Consider the following 25,113-nt stretch of genomic DNA (forward strand, 5'->3'; position numbering starts at 1 on the left):
GAGCGAGCAGCAGGTGATTATATAAACGCGTAGTCTCTGCCCGAGTTCATGTTCTCGCGGGAATAGCACGAGGTCAGTTACAAAGATGTCTGGACGCGGAAAGAGCGGAAAAACCAGAGCGAAGGCGAAGTCCCGGTCCTCCCGGGCCGGGCTGCAGTTTCCGGTGGGCCGTGTCCACAGGCTGCTGAGGAAGGGTAACTATGCTCAGCGTGTTGGTGCCGGCGCCCCGGTGTATCTCGCGGCTGTGCTGGAGTATCTGACGGCTGAGATCCTGGAGCTGGCCGGAAACGCCGCCCGCGACAACAAGAAGACCAGGATCATCCCCCGCCACCTGCAGCTGGCTGTTCGCAACGACGAGGAGCTGAACAAGCTGCTGGGCGGAGTGACGATCGCTCAGGGCGGCGTGCTGCCCAACATCCAGGCCGTGCTGCTGCCCAAGAAGACTGATAAGGCGAAATGAAGCTCCGGGAGAAGCGCACTGATAATAACGGCTCTTTTAAGGGCCACACACAACATCTGAGAGCAGTACGACCTTAAATGAGCTACGGCGGGTCACAGCCCGGACTCACTGGTCTGACCCGCTCTGGGTTGACGTTTCTTCACTTTAATCAACCAAAAGCAGCAGTGACACGAACCTGTGTCAAAGTAAAGTGTTTAAACCACACAGGGAGCCTATGACAGGTCATAAAGGACGCAGTCACACTACAAAGGCCAGAATACCCGCGGCTGTTTGTGTTCGGATATTTATCTCTGTTCACATTAATGTTAACACACATTAGACCAGCGGTCCCCGGCGCGAAATGTATAGTTTTCAGCGTTATTTTTTAATCGTTTTCATCGTTAACTCTGTTTTCCTGGGTCTTTTCACATGTGTTATGAATAAATTCTTTTTTCGGTACCGGTACTAGTTTTATTTTGTTGTATTTATCCGCGACACCTTAAAGGCCGGTCCATGGCGCAAAAAAGGTTGGGGACCGCTGCATTAGACCACACCTGTCTCCATGTTGATCCTGAAAAGACGTTTGTTTCAATCCTGTGCTGCACATTTTACACTGTTCTGATCTGAACGTTTGCTTTAAGATGAGCTCATGTTTATTAAAGTATAGATTGCATATAAGGGAAGGACAACAGGATAAAGACATGCTGTGGAAGAGAAACAGATTAATAACCAGGATGATTCAGTGCACAGAGGTCTATTAAGACTTAATAGTGAAGAAGAAACACCCACTGCATCATGGGAATGCCCCAGCAGCCTACACCTAGCACCGTGGACGGTCTGTGACCTGTTTGTGCAACATTTAGGCTCACAGTTAACAGCTACAGCTTGTATACAGGTGTGTTTCCTGTATTCCTGCTCTGTTCTTTAGTTTGGGTAAAGATGCTTTTCTCCTCACTCACGTTCCTTCCACACATCACTGCATGTACGTGCGCCTCTCCCCAGGTCTGCGTGGGGCTTTGTTCCACCGCTTGTATCCCATGACTGAAGTGAACACTGACACAGGGACAGTATGCTGGGTCAGAGGTCAGTGAGCTTCACCACAAGGCTGAAGGTTAGTCTTCCTGTCCTGCAGTATGAAGGAGCTCAGGTGTGGCAGACCAGCCCTCTGCTCTAGTTTTGGAGTTGGTTTAAAAGAGAAGAAAAATAAAATGATTTGATTACAGCAGAATTTACACTGAAGATCCGACGTGTTTGTGCAGCTGATGGATGGTCCAGGCCCTCTAATGTGCTGTGAATCAGACATGATCATGATCTCACGTTTAGCATCATTGCTGTACGAGTTTCGTACACCTGGAGACCCAGCTGGGACTCCACCCCTCACTCTCTCAGGTGTCCTCACCTGTCTGTCATTCGGTCATCTTGTTAACTTCCTGACTGAAGGAGGACGCAATGTCTGCGTCCCTGTCCTCATCTGCTGTGACATGAATTATGGCTGTATCCCAATTCAGGGTCTGCAGCCTTAACAAGGGCCGCGTACTCATAGACCGCTGGCCGGAAGTGCGAGGCTTGTGAAATGGGCGGTCTAGCCTCCGTCGCGCTGCCCAGGTTGCCTAGCAACCATGATACTAACAGCTGGAAACGTTTCATACAGCTTTGACAGAAATGAAGGAGAAAATCTTTTGTTCATTTGTTTCTACATGAGCTTTGATCATTCTGTAAGATTAAGCTCAGCTAACTATTTTAAAGTAAAGGCTTTAAAACCAAGTTAGTACAAACGTCACTAATGTCACATAACTTTGCCGACATGTGGCCAACAGGAATGTTTAATGTTCTTCGTTATTAAACATTTGCACATAAATAAGTGACATAATATTCAGTACTTAAAGTTCACTCTTCGGCCGCCCCTCATCCGCCGGTTTTTTTTTTTTTCGGCAAAATTATCCACACCCACCGCCGCGCTATGCATTCTGGGATATGTTGGGCAACGAAGACTACACCGCCATGTCCTTAAAATTCAGGGAAATGAAGGACGCATTTCGAGCAGCCTTTGAATTGGGACAGCCTTCGTCGCGTCGCTGTGACGTAATTAAAATGCGGCCTTTAAGGCTGCAGACCTTGAGTTGGGACACAGCCTATTGGTGTCATGTCATAATACCATCCATCCATTTCACGGAGGGGGTGGCGCCTATTCCAGCTACTATCAGGCCAGGGGCACAGCTGTGACATAATATAAAGCAGATGAACTACACCCACATTATAGCCAGGACTAATAAAGCTCTGCATAGGGTTTTTGCAGGTGCGATATAAGTTAGCTACCATTGACTTCCGGCCCTTTAAGTCAGGCTCAGACTTTTAAACCACCAAATACACAAAGTCACGGGCGGGACAATCTGTGAAAATCTCCTCTTATATTGTAGCTTACCTGTAATTATGTGTTGTTACGTCTGGAGATGAAAACTGGTCATTTCCGCAGCTGAAATATCCGGAAATGCCGTCACACTGCAGGAAACGGGTCCGCACGAAGGAGGAGGGGGAAAAGGGAGATTATATAAATAAATGATCATAGAGATAGCAGCCTCGATCAGTGCTGTTCGGTTTATTTAAACTGTTGTACATGTGCCCCACTTCACGTGTTAAACATGTGTTTATAGCAGGACATGTGCTCCTCAGCAGAGGTGGGTGGCTCTGAAAAGAGCCGTTGGGTGGGTGCAGTAGAGCTGCAGTTTACTTGGAGCTGGTGTACTTGGTCACGGCCTTCGTGCCCTCGGACACGGCGTGCTTGGCCAGCTCACCGGGCAGCAGGAGGCGCACGGCGGTCTGGATCTCCCTGGAGGTGATGGTGGAGCGCTTGTTGTAGTGAGCCAGGCGGGAGGCCTCAGAGGCGATGCGCTCGAAGATGTCGTTGACGAACGAGTTCATGATGCTCATGGCCTTGGAGGAGATGCCGGTGTCGGGGTGCACCTGCTTCAGCACCTTGTACACGTAGATGGCGTAGCTCTCCTTCCTGGTCTTTCTCTTCTTCTTGCCGCCCTTGCCGGCGGTTTTAGTCACGGCTTTCTTGGAGCCCTTCTTGGGCGCGGACTTGGCGGGTTCAGGCATTTTCCTTCTTCGCTACTTCCCAGCAGAGAATGTGTCCGTCAGCGCAGAGCGGCTCTCTTTTATTTCCGCTGTATGCAAATAAGGCTGTGCAGATCCGCGCCTGCTATTGGTCGAGCTGTCGCTCCGCGTCTTTACTGGGTAAATCGCACAACGAAGAAAAAGAGCAGTGCTTTATTTAACCTGCTGACGGGGCTGTGGGACATTTATCGGGAGTACGGAAGAGCAGATTTAAATGTGTTGCTTCAGTACGTGTGCAGACAAACATTTATCCATCTGTGTGAGTTACAACATCACACAAAGACCGAAACAGCCGAGGGAAGCTCCGGGAGAGGCTCGGCTGATATTAACGGTCCTTCGAGAGCCACACAGCGGACTGCAGAGCCCAGGACGCTGCAGCTGTCAGAAACAGAGAGACTTTGTTTATCCCCCACGGCCAATTAAGACACACCAGAGCAGCATGACGCTGAAGATAAGGGCGGGGCATAAACAGGCAACAAGAGTGAGATAATAAATACACAGAATATACAGTATAGACACAGTTTTAAAATTGAAGTGACTGAAAGGTGAATAAAAAACTGATTAAAAGTGAGTAAAGTGTAAAAGAGTGTAGTTTATGTTTCTGGGTGTGGGAAATGGTCCAGTGGCTGGAGTTAAAAAGCTCTCCAGTAGCTGTGAGCTGCAGTTTGATCGTATATGAACAGATTGTGTAAACCAGGGGTAGGCAACTCCAGGCCTCGAGTGCCGGTGTCCTGCAGGTTTTAGATCGCACCCTGGGTCAAAACACCTGAATCAAATGATTAGTTCATTACCAGGCCTCTGGAGAACTTCAAGAAATGCTGAGGAGTCATTTAGCCCTTTAAATCAGCTGTGATGGATCATGGACACATCTGAAACCTGCAGGACACCGGCCCTCGAGGCCTGCAGTTGCCTACCCCTGGTGTAAACCATAACGACAGTGCACTAATCCACACACTTTCATCCTAATTGGCAGTGATAACTGAAATGACAAAGTTCTGGTAGCTCTTTGCCCGGCCTGCTTTTATTTAACAGCAGTTTAAGCAGTTTAATGCTTAATGATTGGATATGGAGCAAAACGTCCGAGCAGCAGATCAAACAGGTTACAATGATCATTTCAATTATAAATGACTTGAAGTGCACATTCAGGCTGCGAGACCCTGACTCTGAGCCATGGCTCTGTTATTATTGCACACATCTCTGCCATGCAGGACAGTTTCTTTTATATTGAACTGGAGTTTTAGTTTTTCTCCCCCTCCCCAAATTTTATTCAGTGTTGAAATAAAAACACTTTTAGGGAGATCATGAGGTTTAAAGCCTGGTTCAGTGAAACTTTGTCCTCCACACTGAAAACCCAGAATGTCTCCATCCAGCTGCTTATGAACTCTGCACTGTCCTGTAACCACTCAAACTCAGCCGAACGCATCATTCAATCAGAGCTCCCTGACCTGCTGTCCATCTACACCAAGTGGTGCAAGTCCAAAGCTAGGAAGATTATGATGGACCTCTCCCATCCCAACAATGGACTCTTCTCACTGTTGAGGTCTGGGAAGCGCTTCCGCTCCCTTAAGGCCAAAACAGAGAGAATGAGGAGGAGCTTCTTCCCCCAGGCTATTCGGGCCCTGAACCAGGTGTAGGACTGGTCTCTCCCACACACATCACTATAAGACTGGACTCTCACACACATCACATCACCACACGCACCACCACACATTTCCTATAATTCCTATAATTTATAATCTTTATAATCTCTTCTGCTATTTGCACATTCTTTACTGTAAATTCCTAAGTTAATTTGTAAATTTTGTAGTGACCTGTAAATTGTAAATATTGTAAAACTTTTTTTTCTGTCATTTAATGGTCGGGCATTGTACAGCTACAAGCATTTCACCCCCATGTCATACTGTGTATGGTTGTGTGTGTGAGACAAATAAAATTTGAATTTGAAAACGCAGCTCTGCTTGTTGTGTTTAATGACGCAGTCTGTGTGCCTGGACTGCACCGCTACACTTCCTGTCCTTGACATAATCGTACTATTGCCCCCCCCGCTACATGCCTGTGTACCAATACAGTACAATCATTAATACTAACCCACACTGCATGCTGTTAGCGAACCGAGTCTGTGCTGTAAACCGCTGCTCTGAGTGCGTGTACGTGGCTCTTAAAAGAGCCGTTGTGTTTGGTGTAAACTGGTCTAAGATCAGCTTAAGCCCTCTCTCCGCGGATGCGGCGGGCCAGCTGGATGTCTTTCGGCATGATGGTGACCCTCTTGGCGTGGATGGCGCACAGGTTGGTGTCCTCGAACAGACCGACCAGGTAAGCCTCGCTAGCCTCCTGCAGAGCCATGACGGCTGAGCTCTGGAAGCGCAGGTCTGTCTTAAAGTCCTGAGCGATCTCCCTGACCAGGCGCTGGAAGGGCAGCTTACGGATCAACAGCTCGGTGGATTTCTGGTAGCGGCGGATCTCCCTGAGAGCCACAGTCCCGGGCCTATAACGGTGAGGCTTCTTCACGCCTCCGGTAGCCGGGGCGCTTTTACGGGCTGCCTTGGTGGCGAGCTGCTTCCTGGGAGCTTTTCCTCCGGTGGATTTACGGGCAGTCTGCTTGGTCCTGGCCATCTTACAGCTTCGGGCTCCTCTGTGTGAACAGCAAAAGAGAGAATGAAGTCTGAGCGCGAGCAGCGGCTTTATACAGGGGCTGCAGGCGGGAGCTCAGCGCTGATTGGTCCAGCTCTGGTAGCGCGCGCACGGCAGCTGCTCAGCTATTGGACGAAAATGTTCAAAATGAAGCGCGAGACAGAGAGAGAAGAGAATTTCTTTATTGTTATTCAGAGGTACAGTGAGACGGCGCCGCCTACTACTGCACACAAGCGGGGGTGCACAGCTTCAGCAGCACTTTACACATATGAACAGTATTCAAAAATATGTACAAACACAAATCTGGGAGACTAAAAATACATAGTGTTACATATATGTACAGTGTGGGTTACTGCACAGTACTTATAGATGTGAAGTCTACAGAGGTCTTTGAGATGGGGGTGGGGGGCTAATTCAAATTTAACTTTAAACAACAGCAGGTAATAAACCAGTAAACCAATTAACCAAGAAAACAAAGTCATCCACAACTTCAGTGCACTCATCAGCTCCTGTCATCAGCACCAGAATAAACTGGAAATATTTGCAGCACTGACTGGGAAATAATTCTTGTTTCAAAGTATCATTCACTGCCTAGTCAATTATCAGATTGTATTTATTGACATAAGACTGAAACTCATACACAATTGTCTAATGTTCTGACAATTCAGCATGTATTTTCCCCTTCAGTGGGCTAACTGGGAGACCCGTATTTTCTACCTGAACCAGCTCAGTCTCCATAATTTACTCTGCATGTGGAGACACAGGTGAGCATGAAGCGTAAAGCTGAGTGTGCAGCCTGTGTCTCCCCGGCATAGTTTCTCTCACACACACACACACACACACACACACACACACACACACACCCTGAATGAGGAGCTCGTAGCGGAGGCTGTGGTGGCTCTGAAAAGAGCCTTTGATGCACTCAGTGCGGGAGGAGCTTTTACTTCTTGGCCTTCTTTGGCGCAGTTTTCTTTGCGGGCTTCTTGGCGGCTTTGGGCTTTTTCGGAGCGGCCTTCTTAGCGGGGGATTTGGGCTTCTTGGCGGCCGCCTTGGGCTTCTTGGGAGCAGCCTTCTTGGGGCTCTTCTTCACCACTTTCTTCGCAGCCTTCTTGGCCGGAGATTTCTTCGGAGTGGCCACTTTCTTCACCGCGGGCTTCTTGGCTTTGGCGGGAGCCTTCTTCGCGGGCTTGGCAGCCTTCTTCTTCGCTGGTTTCGCCACTTTCGGTTCTTTCTTAGCAAGCTTGAAGGAACCGGAAGCCCCGGTGCCCTTCACCTGACTGAGAATGCCTTTCTCCACCAGCTTGGCGACGGCGGTGTTGATACGTTTGTTGGCCTTAGGTACGTCCACATTTTTGGCGGTCAGGTACTTCTTTATGGCCGCCAGCGACGTCCCCTTGCGCTCCTTCGACTCTGTCACCGAGGCGACGATGAGCTTAGGGAGGCTGGGTCCGTCCTTCTTAGCCCGGGGAGCGGACTTCTTCTTGGGAGCCTTAGCCGGGGCTTTCGCCGGTGCAGCTGCGGGAGCTTCTTCTGCCATGTCTGCGCGTGAGCTTCGTACTGAGCATGTCTGAGCTTCGCGCGGGAGGCGGGACTTATCAAGCACATGAGAACCATGGAGAGTGAAGCCAGCCCTCCGCTCTGCTGCCGCTACAATCGCGGCTCTTCTTGTGTTTTCTTCGCCGCGTTTCGGAGCTCAAACCGGCCCCAGATAAACGTTTGAAACCCCGTTCCGAGGCAGCGGGGAGAAAACTCTCCGGTCTCCCGTCTGATCCTGTTTTTGTCCTTCGGGACTTCTTCCGTTAATTTCGGGAGGCTTCAAACCTCTCTGACACACCGCCTCTCGGAGCAGCTCGCAGCGAACTTTCTCCACATTTCTGCTCCTAAAGTGACCCAAAGCGGTTCGGATGAAATGTGATCTCGGTGCTCCGGTCAGCGAAGACCTGTGGGGACAGAGTCCCGGTGAAACAGCGGCAGTGCCGGGGATAGTTGGGTTCTAACGGAGGCAGATTTCGGTGGCGGTAAACACACGCAGGCTGCCGGTGACCGGGCGGATATAGAGTCAGAGATGATCCGCTGGGAGAGACTTCCCTACATCCAGTCTGACTGTACACGCTGATGTGATATTATACTGTTATCTATAATATCACACATCAGCGGTTTCATTCTGGTGTTCAGTGTTAGACTGGAAACTGCAGGAAACTGTTTCTGTGTTTGCAGCTGAGCCCACAGCATTTAGAGACTTTAGCACCCAGGACCAGTTTATTCATTTTACATCTATGATCAGACATGTGCACAAAAGAGTTTTATTATTGCACAAAATTAAATGCTTTTGCAATTTAAGAAATTCTGTGGCAGAGTAGTTAGAGGCATCATCCATATGTAAATTAAAGTCACCTACCAAGATGATTTTATCAAAATGAATCATAACAGAGGAGAGGACAGGAGATTAGAGAGTTCATTCAGGGAATGTTTGCAGGATTTGGGAGGTCGATAGATTAATAATTCAAAGGAGTTAAAAGAACCAGGATTAAATGGACACAGGTCAGATGATCCTTATAAACCACTGCGACTCCCCCGCGACAACAGTCACCTGGTTTGAGTCTCAGGGAAGAAGAAAATGTCTCATTTCTGAGTGGTGATAAAATGTTATGCATGAATGATTTATTAGATTTAAAAAAAAGGCAATAATTGCAGCAGAGATGTGCTTAAGAGGAATAGGTTTACATCACACAGAAATTAGATTACTGAGTTTGGTTTGATTTTATGAGATTTTTTCCATCTATGCCTTATAATTACTGGGACTGGTAAAGATGAGGCTCTGTGGAGTTGCTTCGTTACTACAAAGAAATGCCCTATGGAGAATTGTGATGAAGACGAAACTCTTGATCATCTTTTGATATCATGTTACAGGACGGTTGAAATAAGAAGGATGGAAAAACTAGGTTTTAATATTGAAAATAATACAAAATCAGTAAGATATGGTTTGTTTAAAGAAAAGATGAGTGAAAATAAAAGAAGATTGTTTTGGCTGGTGATGTGCATTATAAATGTACACATATGGAAAACAAGGGCTAAAGGTGTTATAGAACAAAAAATAATAAGTAGTTTCGTAGTATGTAAAAACATTGTAACTGAGCTGAGAAGAAGAAAAACGAGAGATATGAAATTAGGTAACGACTTGCCGTGGGAGCTTTTATTATTGTAAAATGTAAAATAAGATGTGAATAATTTGTGCATGGTGCTTGTATTATGTGTATTTGTAATTGTGAATTTTGATATTTAAATAAAGTAATTAAAAAAAAAAAAAAAAGTAAAGATGAGGCAGCTGACTGGAGAACAGGTGTAGCAGTGAATAACTGGTTATGCACTTTAGCAGATGAAATACTGATGTTTAGAAAATATCAGTACCTGTCACAGAGTCGCAGATAACATGATTTTCCAGGACCCATGCTGTAGGGGTCGTACACAGTGGCCCCAACAAGGGGGGATGGCCATAGGGGGGCGCTGGCCACCCCTCTAACTCGTTTTGTTTGTCACCTTTCAGCCTCGGCTTGTGAGCACAGTTTTTCACTGCTAAAATTAATCAAATCTACTCTAAGGCTACGTCCACGCTGCAACCGGACAGCTCCGTTTTGAAATGTATGTGTTTTCGAGAGCGCTTTCAAAACGTCTCAGTGTGGACGGGAGGACAAAACAGAGAGAAAACGATGCATTTTCAAACGAAAACGCATTAGTGTGGACGTAGCCTAAGGAACCCAGTGCATGACAATCGACTCATCAATTTGGGGTGTGAAGCAGTCAGGCCAGAAGGGCCAGAGCCATAAACCTGGATGGTTTTGTGGATGTTCTTGTCAAAAGACAGATGGATAAAACAGTTTTGAATAAATGTGATGCCAGACGATTTTGTTCCGTAGCCGTTAGGGTCAGGGTTGGTTTTGAAACACACGAAAGTCTCTGTGTGGTGTTTGACATGTAAAAGCTCTTATTTCCAATTAAAGAAGTACTGACCTAGGTGTCTGACCTACGCTGCTTATCTAACATGACACACAGCGTTCATACAACCCGTAACGTTGCAAAAGTTACTAAAGAGGTAAAACATGTAAAGATTGTCTCTCTCCATGCACTCGTGTGCAAGCATGTTGTTCACATACACCACAGAGAGTGCAGTGGTGCTTACTAATGACATCTGTCTGTCCTGCCCCTGGAGGGGGCACCACAGCAAACCACAGCACTGATGAAATTTCTAAATGAGCTGATTGGGGCACGGAGAAAGACCACAAGGCAACTGTACGCATTGAAACCCCCATGAATAACTGCCCTCCACCTTAAACTATTGGCCAAAAAAAGAAAATAACACATTTTATTTTTATATGACAGTATTCAATATAATATTTTTTCTACTCTCTCCCTGTTAAAATGAAGTCATCGCTGAAAATGATTGGCTGTACGGGATTCAGACTGTTGGGTTTTTCCTCTAGTATTCAGTAGAGATGGCACGATACCACTTTTTTATGTCCGATACTGATACCGATATCATAAATTTGGATATCTGCCGATACCGATATGAATCCGATATAGTGTGTTTTTTAATCAATAAAACTGTTTTTTTCTTGCTGCTTTTTGTATAAGTTCATACTCAACTTAAAAAACAACAACAACACTAAAGCTATTCTGTTATACCTGTATGTAAAAAACAACAACAAAAAAAAACCCACTGCACCCAAAATATTTCATAGATCAGCAACACTGATCAATCTAATAAAGTTAAACCTGCTCCATCCTCCCTATTCTGGTATTTTAAAGAGTACTTAGCAGAAATATTAAGCAACCTAACTAATAGGGTTGCAAACTCCCAGCAAAAGAAAATAGGGAACCAGCCTCTTCCTCATGATGCTTAATCAATGTAATCAACTTTAATTTGATGCAGGGTGAAAAAAATTCACAGAAATAAATTATTTTTCAAGAATAATTAAATAGATTCAACATTTTTCTTCAACAGAATTGCAGAATTCACAGATGGTACTTTCCCAAAGGAAAAAGTACTACAGCTTACTAGGGTATATTAGACTTAACAGTTACTATATACAGTAATGGACTTCTATATATTTTACATCAGATTAAAACTTTGGGTGTAAGATTCAGATAATTATTAAATAATTAAAAGCTAGATATTTTAAATGAGAATAAGAAAGAAAAGTATGTCTTTGTGCCCCCTTTTCCCTGTTAATGCCCTATCGGCCCCCCTGGCTAAACTTTGCTAGATCCGCCCCTGCACAGTTACCAGCCGTCAGCTGCACAGAAAAAGATCCTGGTGTAGAAAGTAATATTAAATAAATTCTAACAGCAGCTTATCAAGGTTAAACGTGCTGCTGTTGTTCAGCCGCTGGTTTCCTCTTTCTGGTGCAAAGTGGGCCAAAAACAAAGAAGAGAGACGGACTCGCGACAGAAAAGCCGATCAGCTGATCATTAAGCAGTTTCACGATTGAAGTAGCAGCAGGAGAGAGAGAGGCAGTTGCTCTATATATCGGTTGTTAAGCTTAACGCGGGAATGCTTTACAAACATTCAGAGATGAACTTACACACTTGCTTTACTTCTCTCTGGGATCACTTCCTCGGAGATGAAATGTTTGCTAGCAGGCTACAAATACACACAGCCGCTCTATCACGTGACCACACTGCTGCGATGTGCTACGGTTATGAGCCGAGTTACGCCGTGTCGCAAGTTTTGTGAGGTGCTTTTTTGATATTTAATGGATCGGATTACATTTTTTTATTTCTCTCCGATATCCGATCCAGTAATTTAGGTCAGTATCGGACCGATACCGACATGTAATATCGGATCGGTCCATCTCTAGTATTCAGTCTGTACTTAACTATACAGGGTGGGCCACTTATATGGATACACCGTAATAACATGGGAATGGTTGGTGATATTAAAGTCCTGTTTGTGGCACATTAGTATATGTGAGGGGGCAAACTCCTCAAGATGGGTGGTGCCCATGGTGGCCATTTAGAAGTCGGCCATCTTGGATACAACTTTTGTTTTTTCAATAGGAAGAGGGTCATGTGACACATCAAACTTATTGGTAATGTCACAAGAAAAACAATGGTGTGCTTGGTTTCAACGTAACTTTATTCTTTATTCAGTTTTCTGCTCATTTAGGTTGAGAAAATTTAGCGCCAACCATGCCTTAACGTCTTCCAGACAATCAAACAGACCCTTCAAACAGAGGATTCACAGATTTCCGTCTGTAAATCTGAGAGTCATCTGCGTAGCAATGAAACGAGATATCATATTTTTTTTTAAATTGAGCCCATCGGAAGCATGTAGATTAAAAAAAGGGCTGGGCCAAGGATAGAGCCCTGGGGGACCCCACAAGAAAGCACAGTCCTTGGGGATAATGAGTCTCTGAGTTTAACAGAGAAGGTTCGATTAGATAGGTAGGATTTAAACCATTCCAAAATAATCCCTTTTATTCCAATGTGTTGTTCCAGTCTGGAGAGGAGAAGGCTGCGATCTACTGTATCAAAAGCAGCACTGAGATCTAATAATATTAAGATGGCAGGGTCTCCGGATATGGAACGCCAGGACTGACATAATGAATTAATTAAATACACCATTAAATAATTAATTAAATGTGGCAATAATTAATTAAATAAATATTTACAACACATTTAATTAATTAATTATTGACATATTTGATTAATTAATAACACATTTAAATAATTATTGACAGTTTTAATTAATTATTTAATGATGTATTTATTTAATTCATTTTGGCACTATTGTCCCCTTCATGTCTCACCTTGAAATCATTTTATCTGTCAGCCTCACCCATCAAACTAAGTGGGCGGGGTCAACGCTGCTCATGCAGCTTCTCTAACATTTGATTGGTTGCCGTGCAAAGTAAGTCAAGACAGGTGGATCCTAGATAATCGATTGCTTATGTCGACTTGGGGCGGGTATCCCAGAATCCATTTCAAATCACAGGCAGCAGTGATGGTGGTGTTGTAAAGTTTTAAAATACCCCGTTTTTCTGTCACCAGCTAAACTTTTAACAGTGTTTTAGCCGCGAATGTCGCGGCGTAATCGTCACGTCTGGTCAGGTTGTCAACATAGAACATGTTTGTGCTCAGATGTTTTCAGAGATGTCACTCGCTCTGCTAACAGTCAGCTGACAGAGAGCACCGAGCTCACAGCCCCGGTGTTCCAGCTTAACTGGTTTTTTGTGTTTGTTTGTTTGTTTGGGGGGGTCACGTTAACCGGTTTGTTTACATATTCCACTCTCCGTGTTCACATGTTGCATTCGCAGATTCTCGTTTTCACCGAACGATCGTCTCTTTCCGCCTGGTCTTGTGTCTCTGTGCTTCTGTAACATAAAGAATGAGCTGACATTTTTCTCACGACACCAGCGATCAGCTCAACAGGCCCTCAGTTTACCTGCATGCATCCTCCTCCTCACCTGTCAGCTGTTTAACACCTGCCGCTAATTCAAGAAACACGCCCACTTGACCTGGTGATAGTTACAGTTTAACTGGGCAGCCGGTGCTCGATATAGCGCAATGTCTGCGCATTTTTCTGCACAAGATAAGTAAATATAGTTTTTCCCCGAGCGCAGAGCTGCTGGAGCTCGTTTCCCTACAGAGCACTTTATAGGCAAACCAGCTTCATCAGCGGCTGATGTCCAATCACAGCTTTGAAACCTCAGCTGAGTTTTAGCTCTCAGTGGTTAAACGCTGGACTTAATTCACTCAGGTTCTGTCTGTCGGGTCACGTTTACTTCGCTGTTTTATTTACAACTGAGAGAATCGGTTTGGCTGAGGTTAAAGTTACGTTTCAGAACTGCACAGATAGAACAGAATAGAATAGAATAGCTTTTTATTGTCACTGTTACAAGAACAATGAAAGACAGTTTGGCTTTTCTCCATGTGTGTGAAGTACACAATAGCGTAAGTATTTACACAATAACAGACAAATTTACATTAACACAAGAAAGATGTACAAGTTATGCATACACCTGCAAACATACACGCACATACACAGTAGCGTTTTTTGATACGGGCGGGGATCAATAACAATTTAAAATTTATAATTTACAGTTTGATGATTTAAAGTCTCACACACAACCCGTCGAAAGGGGAGGGGGCTGCTGCTTCCAAATAGAGCACATTTCATTCATAATGATGTAAATCCAAACCCATCATGGATTCATGATTTGAATCCTGGGTTGTGTGAAATCCCAGAAAAAAACCCAGACAAAGCATATCTGTGAACTAAGGTGTCGGTGTGTTAGGTTATGTTGTGGTGATCCTCAGGTTGTGGGATTTGTGTTCATACTGGAGTGCAAAATTAAAACCAATGGAAGATGGACAAGAAAAGTTCAAAGCCATCAGGTGCTCAGTTTAGAAAAAAGGGAAAAGAAGAGAAACGAGCAAAAGATGCAGGTAAGCAGATGTGTGATTGGATAATGGCAGGTCATCCTGAAACAATCAGAATCAGAATACTTTATTAATCCCTAAGGAAATTATGTGCGTTACAGTTGCTCCAAGAAGAAATGGTAAAAATAGTAACGGTAACAGACTAAACTCCAAACAAGGCTAGGACCGCCACTGCTGGAGGGCTTAACCCGGGGGTTGTGGTCATAACCTGGTTAGTGGCTCTGCTCGCTCTTAGAGGGTGTTCTCCTTGTGGCTGCGTGCAGCAGGGCTGGGGGAGGGTCTGTGCTGGCGGACGTAGGTTACTGGCCTGGTAGCCTGGCTGCCCCTGAGTGGATCCGGGGCAGGCGTGGGGGCTTGGGGTTCGGGGGTGCTTCGCCTCCGTGCTGGGGCTCTGGCTGGGCCTTGGGGGCTTCGGTCCTTGTTGGTGTGTCGCCGAGGTTGTGGGCGGGTGGGTGCACGGGGGCTCAGCTCTGGCGCAGGGCGCCTCTGGCGCATCGGCCTAACTAGGGGGCTCTTCAACTGACAGGGAGTTTGGTCCATCCTTGCAGGAGTCCACTCTGCAGGTGGGGGAGAGCCATAAGAGAGGTGGAGAATAAACTTAACCTGGGTGTCTACTGTCTTGTGCAGTCTGGGAGATGATTGAATGTTAGGGCGGGAACAGCTTCCTCTGCGGTGGGGTCAGGTGGGCTGCCCCGGGTCCTGTGGGGCTGGGTGGTCCTGCTGCCGTAGGCCCCAATCTGGATGGGCCTGGGCTCCCTTGCCTTGGTGGGTGCCGAAGGACGGGGGTGCCTACTGGGGCATCTTGCTCCTCCCTTCTTTTTCTCCCCATCCCCGGCTGCCTCCCTCTTCCCAAGGACACGAGAAGCTAAGCAGGGAAGATAAGGGAGAGGGAGAAGAGAAAAGTGCGACCGCCTTCGTCAAGAGCCAAAGAGAAATATATCACTTACAGCACTGATGAGTGGGAGTGGGAAGGTCTTCCTAAACACCTGTTCCTGCACTCTGCCCGGGCTGGCAGCACCCAGCAGAAGCATTGATAGGTGTCCTGTTCCTGCAGATGAGCAGACTGACATGACGTGTGCATCGTCTACAGGTTGAGACGTGTGGTCTTCAGCACTCGTGGAGGGCGGTGGATGACCCAGAGCTCCTTCCTCTGGGTCCTGGGGGGCTTTGTTGTGGCTTCTTACCCTCTTTACAAGTGTGTTTGCTGATCAACGCAAGTACACAAAACACAAGTCCGTGTTTCTTCTTCTTTTCCTTTTTAGCTGCTTGTGTTTGATGTTTATTTCTTTCAAGCCCACTGTTTGGAGCCCTATTGTGTTGATCTACTTGTGCTCTTATTGTATTTTCTCCTCCTTTTTCCTCCAGCCTGTTAAATCTGGCACATCACACATGGAAACCAAAGAAAGTGGACTGAGCCGGCGGTGAGGAGACCTCCCGGTGTTTACCTCTCCTCAGCTGATGAAACACTCCTTAAGCAGCTTCCCGGGTCAACGCGTCACTGTTAGCGGCTGCTCTCCTCCATGATGCTCTGGTGATGTTGGCTTGGTTATATTTTAGTGAAACGGAAAAGACTAGACCCCCGAGGATGTGTTCGTCTTGAGAGCAACATGTAAGAACTATTGGTATGATTGTAATACGTGTAATAAGTTTTCCTTTACTGGTAATTCAATTCAATTTTATTTATGTAGCGCCAAATCACAACAACAGTCACTTAGAGTTAAAAAAAAATGTCCACAATTGAGTCTCTTGAATGCAGGACGGTTTATTTAAGCAATTTAGTAACGACAGAGCAACATCACATTTGTAACAATCCTTTATTCCAATCACATGAATTTGATCCTGATCTAACTGTAGTGATACTGGTCTGATCTCAATCCTGTGCTTGATAAAGTGGAAATGGGGAAGCAGTGACTCGCCACAAAACGCTGATGAAACAGCAAAAATGAGCAGAGAAGAAGACAAAACTTATCATTTCTGTTATGTGAAGGCTGTGTGCCGGCAGGAGTGGTGTAAGGAGGAGCTAATGAGCAGACACTCAGAGGCAGGAAGTAAACTCAAACTTAGATTTATTGCTAGATGGCAAACAGAACTAGCAAAACCAGGAATACAAATACTAAACTGAAAACAATAATAACCTGAACTGGCAAACGGACAGACCACACAGAACGATAAGGGCTTAAACACACAGAGGGAGCCATCAGGGAACGGGCAACAGGAGGGAAACACAGCTGGGGCAAATCAGGCCTAACGAGACAGGGGAAGCAAAACCAGACGCATTAACATAAGACAAGGACCTTCAAAATAAAACAGGAAACATAACACAGACTGAACTAAAGACACAGACTTACAGGCAGGCGCTGCAACAGAGGGAACACAGACAAAGAAACCAAAGACTAGAAATGATGAATAATATAATAAACTCAAACTTCTGAGTCAACGACCCAGACATCCCAACAATTTCAATGAGTAAATCCACAGTGATCAGTCCTCTGGTGCTTGATTTCAAACTGTGACCTTTTCTTCAGACGTTGCTCTTCATCATTGTGACTCTTGATGGACTTGAAGTTTGATCTTCTTTTGCTGCTGGTTCAGTGAGTTTTGGTCGGAGTGACAAACCTGCGGCTTCAGACTCCGTTAGCTGTCGGCTGTCAGCCCCGACGGCGTGTCCGTGTACGCGCCGTCGGGTGAACGATCCACGCTCTGTGTTTCCATCATTGTGTGGAATCTGTTTATCCACTCTTTAATCGTCGTCGTTGTTTTAGCTGTTTGGTGGTCGGTGAAATAGTTTCGTGAGCTTTAACCTGAGATTTTGACGTTTCTGGCAAAAGTATATTTATATTTAAAAATCGATTCAGGATTTAATGAATGGATCAAAAAAACTAGAGGAAGAGCCTTGAACCTTCCTAAAGGGACTCTTTCATATTTATTTGGCCATGTCCTGACTTCTGCCACCTCTCAGTGTGATCCAAGTGGAAAAGGAGGCAGACGACCAGAGCTACCTGCTTTGATGGGGCGATCCCTCCATGCTCCAGTCTGCATGCAGAGTACTGTTAGCTACGAGCTGCTCTCTGTGAGCGTGAATGTTAAGCATAGGGTGCTAGCATGAATGGGTGAATGAGGCATGTTGTATAGAGTTAGGGTAGAAAGGTGTTATACAAGTTTGGGTCCTTTCGTTTTCTACTCGCGGTGACTCACTTCCTGTTGAAATGCTGTGGGACTTTCCGCTGCTGTTGCCATATTTGGTATTTCCTGTACCAGAGGATATCTAAGCTTGTGCTTACTTCTTCTTTCAATTCAACAGACATAAATCAGTACAGCTCCCATTGCTAACGTGATTTTCTCATCAATACATTAATCTGATCTATCGCGTGATCTCGATCTCATTAAAAACGGATATTATTCGACACCGTCGTCATCATCGAGGTTTGATCGTGGCTTACGTCGTCAGCATCAATAGGAATGATTGCATCATCTTCATTAACCACAGCCATATTATTATCAATAATAGTAAAGGTGGGTTCTTGTTGGTTACCGTTGCTGACGCGTTGCTGAAACTTGCTCCAAATCCAGGCGCTGCCTCTGAACGCTCCACGGAGCAGCGTCTTCAGGAGGGTTTCTCCATCGATTTTAACGCATTCAAGAAGACAAAGAAGCTGAAGAGGTAAACTATACGTCTTATCAAAGAGATAATTTACTATTTCCCGCCATAGGACTGTGACTTCTCAGATATTGATCCGCAGGTCTTGCTGACTGATCGATCGCGTCTGTCGTCCCGTATCCATGCTGATGATCAGAATAATCTGAATTACTGCTACAAACTCTTCAGTGTTCGATGGTGAAATGAAGGAAGCTGCAGGCTGTCTGTGCCTCTCTGTTACTGCAGCGGTGTTATGTTCCCTCAGCTGTGCTCCCGCCTTCTTTTAAGCCTTCTTCTTCTGCAGCTTTTATTTGTGGTTGGCAAAGAAAATAATGGTTTATTACTGCCACCCACTGGTGTGGAGTGTGGACTCAAAAAGACAAAGTCAGAATCAAACATGCAGATCAAAACATTGGAGAGGTGACATTCAGTGTCCCGCTTGTTAGTCTGGATATCCCACAACCTAACACACAGTAATGTCATGATAGCAACTCAAACATGGCCAATAACTTTTCATTCTGACGATCTGCAGAATAATTTGGGCACAAAACAAATTTCACTGTTCAAAAACTTGCAGAATTGACTATAAACAGTGCAGATAGTGTGGATCCTCTAAACTAAGTCTGTGGGATCTTTGAATAACTGCAGACCAAACTGTGGTTGTTTGTATTTACTTACACAGCATGTCTCGTAGAGTTGGAGCGGATGATGCCGTCATCCACCTCCTGCATCGCTCCCTCGCTCACCTGGACACTGCTGGGAGCACTGTGAGAATAAAGTTCTTTTATTTCTCCAGTGCCTTCAACACCATTCTGCCCACAGTCCTGAAGGACAAGCTGGAGAACTCAGGAGTGGACCATCACCTCACTACATGGATTCTGGACTACCTCACCGACCGACCACAGTATGTGAGGACTCAGGGCTGCGTGTCGGACAGGGTCGTCTGCAGTACGGGGCCCCACAGGGCCATTACCCAGCATACATCACTCCCTCCATAAATGCAATAAACGATACAAAAGTAACAGCCTATAATTAATTTCTCTGCTGTTTCTCAGGTAGTTGTTTAATTATATAATTTACTGTGTTCTGTATACGTCACTACAGTGTGATTTTGGAAATGTATAAATATACGGACAACAGGCTCTTCAATCTCTTGTCGTCAATAAGCAACGTTTAGGGAGCTCTATAGTATCCAATGAGAGGACCCTGCACGTGGATAAGTGACGCAGAGGGAGCCTGACCACGTGTCACGCATTTGACGAGCTGGGAGTGAGAACGTGTTGGATCTACGTATTTTATATTCTTCACGTTTCTAATTTACATTTAAGCCTTTTACATTGTGTATAATTGTACTGTTCATTTTAATCTCTGTGTGCAGCGCTTTGTGACTGCCTGTCTGTGAAAAGCACTTAATAAATAAACTTTACTTCTTACTTAAATCTGGGACTCTCCACCAGTTGTTCTTAGAACTGAAGAAGCTTCTCAGATGAAACGTCTTCAAGAGACTTAAAGAGTCCAGATGCTTTTCTTTCAGAGCTCCTTCGATCACCATGACCTGAATAACTGAGCACCATCACAGACACAGCCAGTACCCATCTTATTTTAATGTATCTGTCCTTGCCCCTCCCTCCCTTCCCTCCCCATCTCCAGCTGCCTCCCTCTTCCCGCTCCACCACAACCACCCACACATGCAGGGCCTTGGAGTAGGGGTGTGTCACCAGGGTGCAGAGGAGGCTACCCCCCCCCCCGTCCCCGTCCCCGTCCCCTTCTGGCTGCCTGTGCCTCAATTTTATCCCACAACTTAGACATTCACATTACTCACACTCTCATTACACATACATATAGGATCTTGGGGGTGGGCACGCTACACGGACTCCAAAAGACCATCAGGGTGTACACCTCACCCCTGGCGTCGTTGCCCACCTCTCAATTTTAAATACACGTAGACATTGAGGGCTATCAGGAGGGGCTATGTGCTTACCTGCTGCTCTCTGGCAGGTAGCTCCATGCCCTCCTGGGTTTTAAATGCACCTTAGAACACACATGCATCAACACTACAATGAGCGGGTGGAGGGAGGTTTGGAGTCTCTCACCTCCTGTTCTCTGCGGCCTGCTGGAGCGGGGGGCAGGAGGAGGAGTTGGCCGTCCGACTGGGGTCTGGAGTGTAGGGTCTCCCTGCTGCTGCGGAGTCGGGGCGGTCTGCTTCTCCCCACTGCAGGGAAAAGGGTAACACCACCTGGGTCTGGGTGCAGTTTCCCCCTCCAGGGGCAAGGGTACCTAGACCCGGTTCTTAGAGTACGCTTGGGGAGTGTGATTGTGTGTACAGTGTCTCTCTATGTCTGTCTCCACGTTGGTTGAGTGTTGAGTAATTGCATATGAGAGCATGAGGGTGGGAATGGATGTTTGTATCTGTGTGTGCCTGTATGTCTGTGTCTATATGTCAGGTTGGGTATCAGACACCACCTCTCTGGGGACATCTCAGGCCCTCCAAGGTATGGAGGCCTATCTCCCCCCACCACTTCCCCTGCCGGTGGCAGACGCCCTCAGACATCGGTGCGTTGGTGGTTCTTTGTGTCCGGGGGTGTGCGTCCAGGTACCCACCGGCTCACTCCTTGGTGGCTGCTTGTCGGGGCCTGGAGCCTGGGGCTCGCTCGGGCCACTTCGGGGGTGGGGTGCCCTCGGCCTCTCGGCCTGGGGCTCGGTCACTCTGGCGCAGCTGGCTGCCGGCGGAGCTCACGGGCGCGTCACTGCAACCCCCCCTGGCTTCTGCTCCGCGGCTGCTGAGTGACCCCTCATCTGGGCTCTCCTCAGCTCTTTCTGGGATAGTGGCGCGGCTGCCCCTCTGTTGGTCTTCCTTGGTCTCTTGTGTTCTGGGGGCCTCTGGATGTCTGGAGTCTTGATCTCCTCCATACCTGCTTCATGCCCTGGAGGACGGGGCTGTGGCCCCCCCACACCCTCTAGCAGATCATTACATGAAGGAACCTTTTAAAAACAAGCGCGTCCACGCTCACAGGTGTACACACGGGTGCTCACACACACAAACTACACCTTTTTGGCTCCTACCTCAAAGCACACTGTGCGCTGTCGATCTTACGTGCTGCACAATAATGTTTAATATTTAGTATTTACTGTCATATTCCCATATATCATTGTGATGTTGTTTATTCTATTACTCTTGTTCTCTTCTGCTTGTTTTCTCATTTTCTTTCTCAACAGGTGATCCAGGTGATCGATAGATGCATTTTTTTTTTCTGCCCATTCTGTTGGTTTTTGTTTTTTGCCCTTGTCCCTCTTCTCAGCTGTTTCTCTTTCCCTCTTTCTTTCCCCCAGTCAAGTCTGTCCCGTATTCAGCAAGTGAAAATAAAATAAACAATAAAAGGTGAATCAAATAGACCATTACGGCAAGGCTGGGATGGTCAATTTGGTAAAGTAAATCCGTTGGGCATCTTTCTTTGCCTTTAGACAATAATTCTGATGGCAAAATGTCCTGAATTACAGATCTTGATTCATTTTAATGGTAAGAAAGACGAGTGAACATATCAAGATTTCATCGGTTTTTGAGATGTTGTTGTTCAAGCACAGCCTCAGATTTCTGTAGATGGACTTTAAAGTGTATTTAAAGTCTATAATTTCATTATATCTGTTCAACCATTAAACCAAATGATTGTGCAAATCACACGTGGTGGAGCAGAGTGTTAATTTAAGGTGGAATGACCCTCAGAGAGGAACTTGTGTTTTCACGTCTCTAAATATGAAAGTGCATCATGCATGAACACAGCAGAAACATCCTGACATGAAAGCATGTGAGGAAACCTGATTCACTGAAGATCAGATTACTGCTTTATTAAGAACTACAATGCTACACACTCATTGGCTAACCACCTGACAATCACAGGTAGCCCCGCCCAAACATCAGCAGGTGTTGCTACTCGCTCTAACTGGGCTGGAGCAGCTCAGCAGTGGATCCTAAGCACACACGGAGTCCAGCGTGTAGGGGCTCCGTGAACGTGGTCTGGACTCTGTGGAGGAGGGTGACGGTGTCACAGACGCTGTAGAAGGACAGGACACCTGCACTGTGATCCAGGTGCACTCCAACCACGGAGGACGGAGGCCCCGACAGGAACATGCTTACTCCGTCATGTCTCGCTTTGTAACCGTTCCTGTCACAGTACAACGCCCAGGACTTGTGGTCATCTCCAAAACTGCTGTCACTTCCTGTTCGGCTCACGTATGGATGTCTTTTACTCCAGTCTCGCGTCATATTATTGGACAGAACCGATGACCGCCGGCCAAAACTGACACTGCACCTGATGGGGGTTGGTGGGGTCGGGGGTCTATTTTCCAAAGATGTCTAGTGGGCTGGGTGGGGGTCTTTCACGGGTCACTTTTGGCCCCCGGGCCTGATGCTGCTGCTCCATCAGCTCCTCCTGCAGAGGCTTACTTCCTGTTAGCTGACCTGTTTTTACTGAGCTGTGAGCAGCTCTGACATCATCTCCTGCTGAGGTCACATGACCAGTGTCAGTTTGTTCTCAGGCTGTGAGCTGCAGACAAACTGCAGGAAACACTTTCACTCATGATGGTCTGATCTTCTCCTACAGGTGGAGCAGAACTCAGGACGGTGCTGGTGGGGAAAACAGGAGTTGGGAAGAGTGCAGCAGGAAACACCATCTTAGGAAGAAGAGTCTTTAGATCTGCAGCAACGTCTGCCTCAGTAACATCAGAGTGTCAGAAAGAAACAGGTCAGTTTTATGGTCAGACCCTGGCTGTGGTTGATACTCCACCTCTGTTTGACACCCATAGAAGTGAAGAGGAGAGTAAGACAGAGATCGCTAAATTTGTCTCCTTGGCTGCTCCTGGTCCTCATGTGATCCTGGTTGTGATCCAGGCTGGCAGATTCACTAAAGAAGAAGAAGCAACAGTGAGAATCATTCAGCAGATGTTTGGAGAAGCATCAGCAGGTTACACCATGGTCCTGTTCACCCGTGGAGACGACCTGGAGGATGTGGGAGTCACCATAGAGGACAATATCACACGGTATCCAGCTCTCCGTGACTTCATCTGTCAGTGTGGTGGAAGATATCATGTTCTTAACAACATAAGCAGAGATCCTGCTCAGGTCAGAGAGCTGCTGGAGAAGATCAACACCATGGTTCAGAGAAACGGAGGAAGATACTACAGCACTGAGATGTTCAGAGAGGCTGAGAGAGCCGTCAGAGAAGAGAGGAGACGCCTTCAGAGAGAAACTCTTGAGATGTTAGTAGACTTGAGAAGACAGGCAGAGAGAGAGGAGACATGAGTCGTGTGTTCTTCACTGATCTTCATCATTAATTATTATTAATCATCGTCATGAAGACAAAGAAGGAAAACTTCACATTTAACCTGATTAAAAGCTGACAGTCTGATTATTGATCATGTGATTATTATTATTAAACAGCTGTTTGATCCTGTGATCAGTCTGATTGGTGATGTTATTGATCAGCTCCTCTGATTGGATCCTGTTTGTTTGATTATATATATCGTCAAAGGAGCTTGCAAAGAAAAGCGTCTGGACTTCTTTAAGTTACTTGAAGACGTTTCACCTCTCATCCGAGAAGCTTCTTCAGTTCTAAGGTCAAATGGTGGAGAGTCCCAGATATAAACCTAGTGGGAGTTTCCCCCCACAGAGGGACAAAAGGACCCCCTGATGATCCTCTAATCGCCTGAGCCAAGGTGTGAAACTGGGTGTGGGTCCCAATCAGCCAGAGTTTCGGGTGTGTTCATTGTGAAACCTGGCCCCACCTTATCATGCGAATTCCTGAGGTCAGATGGCCCAGGATGTGAGTGGGCGTTAAGGCGTCTGGGAAGGGATCTCAAAACTGGATTATAGATGGCAGAGAGTTGGTGTCGTAAACCCCCGCCTCTGTTCAAAGATGGTCACTCACAGTGGACATAGATGCTTCTTTCACTCCTCTTTCAAACCATCTGTCCTCTCTGTCCAAAATGTGAACATTGGCATCCTCGAAAGAGTGACCTTTGACCTTTAGATGCAGATGGACTGCTGAGTCTTGTCCTGTGGAGGTGGCTCTTCTGTGTTGTGCCATGCGCTTGTGAAGTGGCTGTTTGGTCTCTCCAATGTAGAGGTCTTTTGCCTTTCCTGGACTGCGCTGTGCACATTGAAGAGAACGGCAAACTCAACATCGAAGTTTACCGGAAGCCCACACACACGGACCAGTACCTCCTCTTTGACTCCCATCACCCTCTGGAACACAAACTTGGAGTAATTAGGACCCTACACCACCGGGCAGAACATGTTCCCTCTAAGCCTGAAGGAAAAAAGAAGGAACACACACATGTAAAGGAAGCACTCAAAACGTGCAGCTATCCTAAATGGGCAGAAGATCAGACACCAGCGAGGGAGGATAAGAAGGACAGACGCAACAACATTGTCATCCCCTATGTAGCCGGTGTATCAGAAAAACTCAGGAGAGTTTTCTCCAAGCATGACATCCCGGTGCATTTCAGACCCAGCAACACGCTCAGACACAAACTGGTTCACCCGAAAGACAAAACGCCAAAACACAGACTTAACAATGTGGTGTATGCTGTACAGTGCAGCGAGGAATGCCCAGACCTCTACATTGGAGAGACCAAACAGCCACTTCACAAGCGCATGGCACAACACAGAAGAGCCACCTCCACAGGACAAGACTCAGCAGTCCATCTGCATCTAAAGGTCAAAGGTCACTCTTTCGAGGATGCCAATGTTCACATTTTGGACAGAGAGGACAGATGGTTTGAAAGAGGAGTGAAAGAAGCATCTATGTCCACTGTGAGCGACCATCTTTGAACAGAGGCGGGGGTTTACGACACC

General features: G+C 46.4%; 5 protein-coding genes across 5 annotated transcripts; 2 read left to right on the plus strand and 3 right to left on the minus strand.

Moving 5' to 3' along the window:
* The first annotated feature begins 85 nt into the window (after positions 1-85).
* Positions 86-460, plus strand: LOC146379792 (histone H2A type 1-like). The gene has a single exon (XM_084941247.1). It carries the CDS (start codon positions 86-88, stop codon positions 458-460), a length of 375 nt encoding a protein of 124 aa, XP_084797373.1.
* A 2,555-nt stretch (positions 461-3,015) lies between these two features.
* LOC146379793 (histone H2B 1/2) lies at positions 3,016-3,583 on the minus strand. Its single transcript, XM_084941246.1, has one exon. It carries the CDS (start codon positions 3,536-3,538, stop codon positions 3,164-3,166), a length of 375 nt encoding a protein of 124 aa, XP_084797372.1. The 5' UTR covers positions 3,539-3,583; the 3' UTR covers positions 3,016-3,163.
* Positions 3,584-5,696: 2,113 nt separating this feature from the next.
* Positions 5,697-6,219, minus strand: LOC146379794 (histone H3). Its single transcript, XM_084941244.1, has one exon. It carries the CDS (start codon positions 6,167-6,169, stop codon positions 5,759-5,761), a length of 411 nt encoding a protein of 136 aa, XP_084797370.1. The 5' UTR covers positions 6,170-6,219; the 3' UTR covers positions 5,697-5,758.
* A 130-nt stretch (positions 6,220-6,349) lies between these two features.
* Positions 6,350-7,764, minus strand: LOC146379795 (histone H1-like). Its single transcript, XM_084941236.1, has one exon. The coding sequence runs from the start codon at positions 7,722-7,724 to the stop codon at positions 7,128-7,130; it is 597 nt and encodes a 198-aa protein (XP_084797362.1). The 5' UTR covers positions 7,725-7,764; the 3' UTR covers positions 6,350-7,127.
* Positions 7,765-22,848: 15,084 nt separating this feature from the next.
* LOC146379796 (GTPase IMAP family member 9-like) lies at positions 22,849-23,713 on the plus strand (the record flags this gene model as incomplete). The annotated part of the gene is made up of 1 exon (XM_084941254.1): positions 22,849-23,713. A coding segment is annotated over one exon (711 nt), but the record flags the coding sequence as incomplete, so codon positions are not given.
* Positions 23,714-25,113: the final 1,400 nt, after the last annotated feature.

Source organism: Perissodus microlepis, chromosome 10 (genome assembly GCF_051167445.1).
Source record: "Perissodus microlepis isolate ML-2025 ecotype Zambia chromosome 10, ASM5116744v1, whole genome shotgun sequence".
Lineage (NCBI taxonomy): Eukaryota > Metazoa > Chordata > Actinopteri > Cichliformes > Cichlidae > Perissodus > Perissodus microlepis.

Excerpts from the sequence above, each read along its gene's own strand:
- LOC146379792 (XM_084941247.1), top strand. The coding sequence starts at position 86 with ATGTCTGGACGCGGAAAGAGCGGAAAAACCAGAGCGAAGGCGAAGTCC.
- LOC146379793 (XM_084941246.1), bottom strand. The coding sequence starts at position 3,538 with ATGCCTGAACCCGCCAAGTCCGCGCCCAAGAAGGGCTCCAAGAAAGCC.
- LOC146379794 (XM_084941244.1), bottom strand. The coding sequence starts at position 6,169 with ATGGCCAGGACCAAGCAGACTGCCCGTAAATCCACCGGAGGAAAAGCT.
- LOC146379795 (XM_084941236.1), bottom strand. The coding sequence starts at position 7,724 with ATGGCAGAAGAAGCTCCCGCAGCTGCACCGGCGAAAGCCCCGGCTAAG.